The following is an 11,971-nucleotide window of genomic DNA, read 5'->3' on the forward strand; positions in this document are numbered from 1 at the left end:
TGCCGCAACTAGAGAAAAGCCTGCGCGCAGCAACAAAGACCCAACACAGCCAAAAATATTAAATAAATAAATAAATAAATAAATAAATGTAATTAAAAACGAAAAAAACAATATGATATTACCATAAAGACAAACATATGGATAATGGAACAAAATAGAGAGCCCAGAAACGAACCCTTACACGTATGGTCAAATTATCTTTGACAAGGGTGCTAAGACTATACAATGCAGAAAAGACAGTCTCTTCAATAAATGGTGTTATACAACAATGTGCATACAGTTAATACTGTAATATACACTTTAAACTTGTTCAGAGGGTGAATTCATGTGTTTTTTACCACAATAAAAATAAAGCATTGATACACATGCTAAGTAAAAAAAACAAAGTATCACATATTGTATGATTCCATTTACATGAAATGTACAGAACAGGCAAATCTATAGATTGGGGAGAAATGAAGGGAGATTGATAAAGGGTACACGGTTTCCTTCTGGGGTGATGCAAATGTTCCAAAATTAATCATGTTTATGGATGCACAAGTCTCTGAGTATACTAAAAAACCACTGAAGTATAAACTTTCAACAGGTGAATTTTATGGTCAGTGAACTATGTTTCAATAAAGCTGTTAGAATCTACTATGGTAAACAACATTGAAAACTTATGTTTAAGGAAAGTCAGTTTTATCCTCAATAACAATATTGTATAATATTATATTTTGAAAGACTCCTGCTGTTTTCCTTCTGCTGCTAAGGAAGGATACCCTGGTACTTCAGATTTTTAAAAATGTATTCTCAAACCTCATTCCAGAAGGGATGCAAGACATCTAAGGCCTTCAAATAAGTACTACAGAACACTTACATTTTTTCAAAAGCAAGTCCCCTTTGTCTACATAACAGGAAGACCTTCCTTAAGTTGTAGTCCAAGAGAGTCTGACGTTCAATAAAATCTATTTGCTTTCTGTAAACTAACTAGATTTTAGTCTTAGGCTCAGAGCCTCTCAAATACTTATAATACCAAACTGAGTCCCCAAAAGTTCACAGATTTAAAAAGGTAGGAAATGGGGAGCAGGAACAAAATATTCTTGAGACTTACTAAGAGCAAAAGAAAAAAAGAGCTTCTTGGTAAAACAATTTCTGAAAGTATATGGAAACCTGGTCCTCAAAATTCAGACCCTTCTACATAAAGTCCTTTCTTCACTTCAAGTGATAATCCTTCCCTCCCAACTTACACTTAGGCCTTCCATGAAAACAGACCAACTTCAGAAGGGTATCATTATCATCACTTCCTCTAGTCCCTTTCTTTCACAGTCAGGAGTCCTTACCTGGTTCAGGGAGCTCAGGCTGAGGGGTCAAACTGGGAATTCCTGGCTCCTTTTCCACCTCTTCATTGCTGGCATTGGATTTATCACAAACTTTCAACCGTGGCCCAGCTGAATCTAAGCAGTCGGCATGATTTGGATCTGTCAGTGCATCCTCTAGTACGTTCGTCGAAGGAGGAGGTCTCTGTTCTGGGAACTCATCTCCCTTCTTTACAGGGTCAGCAGGAAGCAAGACCCCAAAGGCACCCTCAGAGTTTTCTTTCTCCCTAAATCTGTTAGTGCGCTTACGAGGTTTAGTGCGCCTTTGGTTTAAACGCTGCCACCGCTTTTTAGGCACCACTTGATTTACACTAGTGGGTTCATCATTCTCACTAATCATTTCAGACTCCAGCTCTGTCCCTTTTCTGTTTTCAAAAGAGGGGTCTTTTTCAGGAACTTTATCAGGGTCAGACTGGTTGACTTTATTATCAAAATTAACACTGGAAAAATGGGTACCATCTTCACTTGTTAAATGGCCCATTAATTGAAGGGGTTCTTCTTTACCAGGGTCTTCTGCCTCACCTCTGGAGGAGCTATTCTCTGAACCCCTACTCTCTCTGTCTCCCTGCAGTGCAGCCTCAAGAGTCACAGCTGGAAGCTGGTTCAGTTTTCTTTTGCGCTCTGTCTTTAAGGCTTTACGGTTCACTGTGTTCTTTCCCATCTGGGTTGAAAAACCATCTCGTAATTTGGATGGCTTTGATCGACCACAGTTGCGCCTAGTAATACAGTTTGAACGATTTTTGCCAGAAGCAGGGAGGTCTCTTTTATCGGACACCAAGCCAGGTAGGGAGGTAGATAACTCCCCAGACAGTGCAGAGTCACCCCCACTAGGGCTAGGACGGACTGGATCCTGAGTGCCATCTCCATTTTTTTCTGAATTGTGAGTGGAACCTCCTGAAACCAAGACCTTAGAAGCCCCCACAGGACTACTGGTAGAACAGTCCCCAAGACCAGGACTCCGATAAGAGACCAAGTTCTGAGCAGTCATTAACCGTTGCTCCTTGGTCTTACTATCATGCATATCTTTCAACATCATTAGTAATGTACTGAATTTGTAGTCTGGTTCAATAGGTATATGATTCTGACCAGAGGCAGAAGAAAAAAGTAATGGTTTTGATGGCTTTGACATTCCGGAGTCACTGACATCTTCACTTAAGGATCTATAAGAGAGTTCTTTCAACTCTGACAGAACGTGTTTCACCACTGCTGTTTCTATGTCACTCGAATCCCTGGTTTTCTCATGCATGTTGCTCAGTAGTTTTAGCCCATCCACTTTCCCACTTTTGGAAATGCTGGCCAAAGGAGAGCCTTTGGTATCAGAAGAGCAGCATTTCAAACTGCAGTCCTCATCTGCAACAGGCGGTTCTACTACAACTGGGTTTTCTTTATGTTTGCACTTGATACTTCGGATCTTGGGCTGTTTGCTTTTCGAATGTAACAGAGCTTGATTTGTAGCCCCACCTTTTATTACTGAGTTCTCACTGGAAATGCTTGATGGTGTGTTAAATTTTGGAGAAAGACCATCATTTCTAAAATCTGATTGGGGTTTTCGGACAAGAGTTGATACTTTAAGATCAGAGAGATTAACCTGAGACGTCTCAGTTCCAGGCTCTACTGTCTTGGTACAATCCATCAAGTGGTCTGCGTGTGAGTTAGTAATGAGGGTCTTCTGCTTTGCTTTTACCTTAGTGTTTGTGGCAGGATACCTAGAATACTTTACCTTTTCATTTTTCTGCACAGGTAACATGTTCTCTGTTCTATCGAAAGCATCTGCAATTTCAAGGACACTGTTATCAGACTCTGAACTATGATCTATGGGATCCAGATCACTGCTTCCATCATCATCAGAAGTGGTACAGATACTAATGGAATCACTTCGCTTTTCTTCATCACCTGCTCCAATATAGCAGAGCTGCACTTTTGAACTACACACCAGACCTCGCTGGAGTTTCTTCTTCTCCCCAGAACGTTTAGAGAGCAAGGCACCCTCAGACAAGCCCAGTAAAGAGTCACAATTTGAAGTCTCAAATTCTTTCTTTGCAGTGTTTTTTGCACAAGAAGAAAATAGGAAACTTCCTGGGGCAGAGCTGGGCCCTGTGAGGCTGTTTGCTATCCGGGAAAGTTCATTAGAGGCCTGCTTATCAGACACATCCCCAGAAATAAAGTTTAGGCCAAGGTTCTCTGGAATTTTTCCCCTCCGTTCTTCCTTATGTGCTTCAAATTGCATGTGGCCCTTTTTCACACTAGTCCTTTTTGGATTATCAGAGCTCTTTCTGGCTAGAGACTTAGCACAAGGTTTTTCCTTCTCATCTGCAGAATGTTCAGAGTCAAAAGCCAGAGATTTCAAGCAGCCATTAAGCAACAGGTCATGTTCTGATTCAGGGTCATTTGTACAGTCCTCAAAAGGCATATCCTCCTCACTGTCCAACTTGAGTGAACTGGTGACACATTTTCGGTTCTTCGACCCTTTGGGAACATCATACTGCTCAGCAAGACCAACACTGGCTTCCCATTTACTCAAAATTTTCTGAGGAACCTTAAATTTAAAGAGAAAAAGATTATCACTAGTCTAAGAAATAGAAGGGGAAACAGGGAGATGATCAGTGAACACCTCTCTAATCAGAAGCTTTTCCAAGCCTTGTTGTGCTTCTTCAAGGCTCTTTTATGGGATGGCCAGGTGGTTAACACCCACAGTTCACCCAGAACTTAGCTAATAGGGATTCCTCAACACTACTTCTACCACGAAGATCTATCATTGGAGAAAGATTGATCCCATAAACCCTCCACTCCCCTTACCATTAAAAGCACAAAAGAGTGGACCATACATTAGACTACAACATTACATTACTAATCAACATTATATTACTAAATCAAGGAATAACCAGACCACTCCTGCTTACCCCTCCAACCTTAGAATAAAGATTTCCTTCCTGACTTATGAAGGCCAAGCACTTGCTCAGTTACATAAAAGAGAAAGCAAAAGGCTAAAGAAAGGAGATGCATGTGGAAAAACTAGGACTGGAGAAATGAGTAAGTCAGACCTGCCCTAGAAGAAATGGAATTTGGAACTCTGGTTATCACCAGGCCCTTGGCTAATCAAGATTCTTCTATACATGTTACATACAATCTGGATTATAGGGACTTTCCTGGTGGTGCAGTGGTTAAGAATCCGCCTGCCAATGCAGGGGACAGGGGTTCGATCCCTGGTCCTGGAAGATCCCCCATGCCGCGGAGCAACTAAGCCCATGCGCCACAACTACTAAGCCCGCACACCACAACTACTGAAGCCCGTGGACTTAGAGCCTGTGCTCTGCACAAAAGAAGCCACCGCAATGAGAAGCCCGCACACCGCAACAAAGAGTAGCCCCCGCTCGCCGCAACTAGAGGAAGCCCGCGCACAGCAACAAAGACCCAACGCAGCAAAAAAAATAATTAATTAATTTTCTTTTAAATCTGGATTATAACCAAGCAGTGTCCTGGGCTTCATCATGTAGTCCAGAGACACCAATACACCCTGGATATATGACAAGTTACATATGCTCTTTTCTTGATTCCTCACAGCATAAGGACATTGAGGCTCTGTGAAATATACCTAATTTTCAAGACTCTTATTTCCCTCCCTGGCTTCATACAATAAATGTCAGTCAAGGTTCTATCAGTTAGTGCTCACAAACACTTTAATACTTGTGAAAGGTCATGTTCTGCTGACGATGTAAAAATTAAGGCCACTGGACAGGAAGCCTCCTCTTATAAAGCAATAAACTGATCACCTGGTTTACTTTACACACAAACACACACCCACTGACTTTCTAAATATGACCATAGTAAATCAATTTTCCAGAAACTGAAAGCCCTAGAGAACCTCTGAAAAGGGGGTTGGTTAATCTACATAGTTAAAGGCTTGACACAAAAACTCTGACACCTCCCCACCACCAACCACCCAAAGTATTAGAAAGGATGAAGTTATCCTCTTCTATTCTATCCTAACAATAGCACACACTAGTTGTTTCAGAGCATCAGACGTATGACATATAAAATATTTATTTCTAATCCTCACAACAGTTTGACAAGGTACGTATTATTACATTAGTTTTAGAGAGGAAGGAACTCCAGTTGGAAATAGCAGGGACTGCATACTGACTAAAAATTATCCTAACTGTGATTCTTATAAAATAGTCTAAAAGTCTGAAACACAAATCTAAGAGGAACTATTTCCTCTTCTGCAATAGACTATAAAGGAGTATCAAAAGAAACAGCCAAAACTTTAACACATCAAGCAAATGAAACAAAAACATCACATTCTTTATTAAAACATAACCAGGTTTGAAACTGCTTAAGCCTTAACAACCACAGACAAAAACCAAAACAACAAACAAAACAAAAATGTTTAAAGTCTTATCTTTCTTATTTTTAAGAGAAATAATCCAGAGTGAGAAGTAGAATATTTCATTTTGATGATCATTTTCTTCTTACAACAGATATAACCAAAGATGACTGGTCATGCTTTTTTGTACTATCACGTCTAAGTGACATCGCAGAAGTTAACTGAAATCATTTCTCAAAAAATTGAGTATAAATATTTGGAAAGCTAGCCCCATCTCATCCCTGCAAAAAAACTTGCTTTCTGCCAATTTTCTCACCAACATCCTACTACCAAAGGAAATAACTTATATTCCAAAAATATAATACTTCTTCCTTTGATTGATCCTGTAAACCCTCCCTCCCTACCCCCAAGAAGATAATTTGAGAGGCTTTTTTTTTTTAAATACCTTATGCCTATATCCTTTTTCTTTCTGCTTCCCTCTTCTCCTAAGAACAGGTAGCTCTTCAAATTGATGTCTGCCTTCAAACATGACGATTGCTTTTCCAGCCACCCAGGCTCTCTCAGAAGGATCTCCAAAAGCCTCCACGTAGTACTGTCGATAGGGTCTCCGGTTAGAAACTAGATAAAAATAAAAACCACAGTGTCATTGCTTTAAAAAATTGATATTCATCATCAAGAGAACAGCCACATAACAGTGGCCAAAGAAGCCTCTTTTCACTTAAAACTAAACTAAAATAAAAACTCAACAAGCTAAAAAACCTACAGAACAAGAAACTCTGAAGTAGGTCAGACAGAAGGTAAATTTTCAATTTTCAATTTATGTGACAAGAAAATGGTTAAGAGTGTAATGAAAGAATTTAATGGTTTGGTGTGATGATATGCTATATATTCCAAACCAGTTGGAGGTTGATTAGCTAATCATATAACAAATTAATATAACAACTAAGTTTTTTCTACCATCAATCTATAAAATTTTATACCCTCATTACCAGAAATCACAAAAGGCATATGATAAGCAAATCTAATAATCAACAAGAACTAACCACCAAATAAACTCTTAAAACATTATGCTAAAATACAAGGAGGAAGAAATGTTTCAACACCATGTCACACATGATGTGCTAACATTTATGGCATAGCTACTCTGGGCAAGGTACTACACTAGGTGCTTTGCATGTATTCTTCACAACAATGAACTCTAAAAAATAAGCAGTATAATCTCCATTTTATAGACAGAATAATAAATCCAATGACTTCAGACAGGGAAAATTCAGAGTGAAACACTGGTTTTGCAGAGAAAGTGGAACTTGATATTTCAAACTACAGAAATTTTTTTTTAAAAAGGAAATCTCAACAGCCTCCTCCCCCCAAAAAAATCCACTTATTCTATAGTTTCTTGGCTGTCCAAAGTTCTATGCATACAATTACCAAAAATAAAAACAATACAAATCTCATCCAGAAAAGATAATAATCAAATTTACCTAGTATATGTTATCTTCTACACACTTACCATCTTTGCATTTTTCATACCAGTAAAAAATGTCACAAAAGAAATATAGTCAGGGCTATACAGGTGTAATGATTTGTCTCTATTTAGAAAAGGAAATCATTTTATATAAAAATTCACTTTAACTCACACTGAATTACAACCTGGTAAAATTTTGTTTTATTGTACATTTTAAAAACAAGTTCTGTAAAAAACAAACAAACAAACAAACCTGAACTCCTTAGTCTCTACCTACTAAATTAAACACTTCAATAGAAACCACCTATAAAGGGGGATTAAATGTGTGTATGTGTATATATACACATACATACACACACACGCGCGCAGAGGTTCTTAAAGTCAGTCTGAAACGTAAATCACTCTCCCATACATAAGTAAATTCAACTAACACGGACTGAACATTTACGACATCCCAGCACTATACAGAGGACTGAACAGAACTCATTGCCTGGTGGGTAAGAGACGTACAGCATGAAGAGATTATGGTAAAACAGCGTGCTAACTGCGAGAACATGAACATTCTTTGTGTTTTTAATGTTTCAAGTATGTCCTGAGTACACTACATTTTACCATTTGATAGTATCTATTGGTGATGGCATTTTTTTAAATTGAGATATAACTGAAGGATAACATTAGTTGCAGGTATACAACATAATGATTTGGTATTTATATAGATTGCAAAATGACCCCCACAATGTCTAGTCAACATTCGTCACCACACGTAGTTATCAAAAGATTTTTTCTTGTGATGAGATCTTGTAAGATCTACTCTCTTAGCAACTTTCAAATATACAATACAGTATTAACTATAGTTGCCATGCTGTACATTACATCCATGTGACTTATTTCTTTTATAAATGGAAGTTTGTAACTTTTGACCCCCTTCACCCATTTTGCTCCTCCAGTCTGTTCTCAGTATCTGTGAACTTGGTTTTGTTTTTTCAATTTTGGTTTTTTAGATTCCACATAGAAGTAAGATCATACGGTATTTATATTTTCTCTGTCTGATTTATTTCACTTAGTAAAATGCCCACCAGGTACATCCATGTTGTCACAAATAGCAAGGTTTCATTCTTTTGTATGGCTGAATAATACTCAATTGTGTATATATACCACATTTTCATTACCTATTCATCTATCGATGGACACTTAGTTGTTAACATTCACTTTTTTCAAAGTGAAAAATCATTAACTGGAGGACAAATGGGACACTTGAGCAGAAAATTTAAAGGTAAACAGTTTGTTGAGGGGAGAATTCCTATATAAGGGCCCAGAACCCTCAAAGACATGAATGAATAAAACAAATGAAATAGCTAGGAACTGCAAGTAGTTCAGAACACTAAATCATAAAGTGGAAGGAAAGGGAAACTAAGCAGGTAAGCAGTGGCCAGACCTGAACAGCCCGGATACCATGTTAAGAGTTTGACCACTGGGACTTCCCTGGTGGTCGGTGGTTAAGACTCTGCGCTTCCAACACAGGGGGCACAGGTTCGATCCCTGGTCGGGGAACTGAGATCCCACGTGCCGCACTAAGACCCTTCATGTTAAGAGTTTGACCGTTATCCTGTTGGCCCTGAACCTCAATTAAACTGTGGAACCACAGGCTCAGTTTTCCATCTTAGAAAGATAAATCTCCTTGACCTCTGAGTAACACATTTAACAGGAAGCAGAGAGGAAACTCAGGAGACCAGAGATTACCAAAATAGTATATACTCAAGATGACTAAAACCTAAATTAAGGTGGCAGCGATGTGAATTAAAAGAACAAAATATCAGGGCTTCCCTGGTGGCGCAGTGGTTGAGAATCTGCCTGCTAATTCAGGGGACATGGGTTCGAGCCCTGGTCCGGGAAGATCCCACATGCCGCAGAGCGGCTGGGCCCGTGAACCACAACTACCGAGCCTGCGCATCTGGAGCCTGTGCTCCACAACAAGAGAGGCCGCGATAGTGAGAGGCCCGTGCACTGCGATGAAGAGTGGTCCCCGCTTGCCACAATTAGAGAAAGCCCCCACACAGAAACGAAGACCCAACACAGCAAAAATAAATAAATTAATTAATAAACTCCTATCCCCAACATCTAAAAAAAAAAAAAAAAAGAACAAAATATGAAAGATTTTTTTTAAAGAAAACAAATCAAAAGGACTAGATATTAATTAAAAGTCAGATAGAATGTGACCACCTAGAGGGGTGGGATAGGGAGGGTGGGAGACACAAGAGGGAAGAGATATGGGAACATATGTATATGTGTAGCTGATTCACTTTGTTATAAAGCAGAAACCAGCACACCATGGTAGAGCAATTATATTCCAATAAAGATGTTTAAAAAAAAATAATTAAATTAAATTAAATGTAAAAAAAAAAGTCAGATAGAAAAGATACTTGAACATCAATGTTTATAGCAGCATTATTCACAATAGCCAAAAGGTGAAAGCAACCCAAATGTCCACTGAAGGATGAAAGGATGAACAAAATGGAACATTATTGAACATTATACATCAATGGAACATTACTGAGCCTTACAAATGAATGATACACGTAATACAACATGGATGAACCTTAAAGACATCATGCTAAGTGAAACAGGCCAGACACAAGTGGACAAATACTGCATGATTCGACTTATATGAAGTACCCAGAATAGTCAAATCCATAGATAAAGTAGAATAGTATTTACCAGGGACTGAAGGTTACTGTTAAATTGTTAACAGAGTTTCAGTTTAGGAATATGAAAAAGTTCTGGAGATGGATAGTGTTAATAATTGCACAAAAATGTGAATGTACTTAATGCCACTAAACTATAAACTTAAAAATGGATAAAATGATAAAATTATGTCACATATATTTTTTACCACAAAAAAAGGTCAGATAACAATTGGTAGTAAGGATATAGAGAGATTAAAACCCTCATCCACTGCTGATGAGAATGTAAAATGGTACAGGAGCTTTTCAAAACAGTCTGGCAGACCTAGCTCTTCCACTCCCAGGTATTTATCTGAAGAACACAAAAACCCTTATTCAAAAAGATATATGCCAGCTTCCCTGGTGGTGCAGTGGTTAAGAATCCACCTGCCAATGCAGGGGACACAGGTTCGAGCCCTGGTCCAGGAAGATCCCACATGCCGTGGAACAACTAAGCCCATGCACCACAACTACTGAGCCTACGCTCTAGAGCTCACACGCCACAACTACTGAGCCCACACACCACAACTACTGAAGCCCATGTGCCTAGAGCCCATGCTCTGCAACAAAAGAAGCCACCGCAATGAGAAGCCCATGCACCACAACTAGAGAAAGCCCATGTGCAGCAACAAAGACCCAACACAGCCAAAAATTAATTAATTAATTAATTTTTAAAAAAACAATATATGCACCCCTATGTTCACTGAAGCGTTATTTATAACAGCCAAGATATGGAAACAACCTAAGTATCCACTGATGGATGAACGGATAAAGAAGATATGGTATATATACACAGTGGAGCATTACTCAGCCACAGAAGAATGAAATCCTGCCATTTGCGATACTAATGGACCTTGAAGGTATTTTGCCAAGTGAAATAAATCAGACAGAGAAAGATAAATACCATATGATTTCACTCATATGTAGTATCTAAAAAACATAACAAGTGAACAAACAAAATAAAACAAAAACTCATATATACAGAGATCAGGTTAATGATTACCAGAGAGGAAGGGGGCTGGGCAAAATGTGTGAACAGGGGAGACTGCATGGTGATGGATGGTAATTAGATTTGTGGTGCTGTACACCTGAAATATATATAAAAAATTTAAATTAAAAAAAAAAGTCAGGGTGCTTCCCTGGTGTCGCAGTGGTTAAGAATCCATCTGCCAATGCAGGGGACACGGGTTTGAGCCCTGGTCCGGGAAGATCCCACGTGCCGCGGAGCAACTAAGCCCACGCACCACAACTACTTGAGCCTGTGCTCTAGGGCCCGTGAGCCACAACCACTGTGCCTGCGTGCTACAACTACTGAGCCTGCGCTCTAGAGCCTGTGCGCCTAGAGCCCATGCTCTGCAACAAGAGAAGCCACGGCAATGAGAAACCCGCGCACCGCAAGGAAGAGTAGCCCCCACTCGCCGCAACTAGAGAAAGCCTGTGTGCAGCAACGAAGACCCAACACAGCCAAAAGAAAAAAAGTCAGGGAATTCCCTGGTGGCCCAGTGGTTAGGACTCGGCACTCTCACTGCCAGGGTCCGGATTCCACCCCTGGTTGGGGAACTAAGTAAGATCCCACAGGCTGGTGCCACCGGGGCAGAGCGGAGTGGTGGTGGGGGAGACGGCGGGTGGGGGGATGGCGGGTGGTGGGGGGGTAGTCAGGCAGTACCTCAAAAAGTCAAACAGAGTTACCATTAGAGCCAGCAAGTCCACTCCTGGGTATAAACCCAAAAGACAGGAAATATATGTCCACATAAACACTTATACATGAATACTCACAGCAGCACTGTTCATAATAGCTAAAAGGTGGAAACAGTCCAAATGCCCATCAAGTGATAAATTTATAAATAAAACATGTATAATATTTCATACAATGGAAAGTCTACGTGCTCTGTACCCTGTGCACCACAGCTACGGAGCCCTGGAGCCTGCGCGCCACAGAGAGAGAAAAACCCGCAGGCCACAACTAGAGAGAAGCCCTCACGCTGCTGCAACAACAGATCCCGCGTGCCTCAAGGAAGATCCCATGTGCCGCAACTAAGTCCCAATGCAGCCAAAAAAAAAAAAAAAAAAAAAAAGGAATGCAGTACTGATACATGGATAGATC

At 39.8% G+C, this 11,971-nt stretch overlaps 1 protein-coding gene across 5 annotated transcripts in view; it reads right to left on the reverse strand.

Moving 5' to 3' along the window:
* NSD1 (nuclear receptor binding SET domain protein 1) overlaps positions 1 to 11,971 on the reverse strand; it is a 127,151-nt gene that overhangs the window by 64,787 nt on the left and 50,393 nt on the right. For all 5 annotated transcript variants that reach the window (XM_082622697.1, XM_082622698.1, XM_082622695.1 and 2 more), the window contains 2 exons: positions 6,128 to 6,300; positions 1,323 to 3,894 (listed from right to left, as the gene is read on the reverse strand). In XM_082622697.1, coding sequence (XP_082478823.1) covers positions 1,323 to 3,894; positions 6,128 to 6,300 — 2,745 coding nt within the window. The remainder of the gene's footprint in view (positions 1 to 1,322; positions 3,895 to 6,127; positions 6,301 to 11,971) is intronic.

This window comes from Mesoplodon mirus (assembly GCF_964341445.2).
Source record: "Mesoplodon mirus genome assembly, chromosome: 5".
Taxonomy (NCBI): Eukaryota; Metazoa; Chordata; class Mammalia; order Artiodactyla; family Ziphiidae; genus Mesoplodon; species Mesoplodon mirus.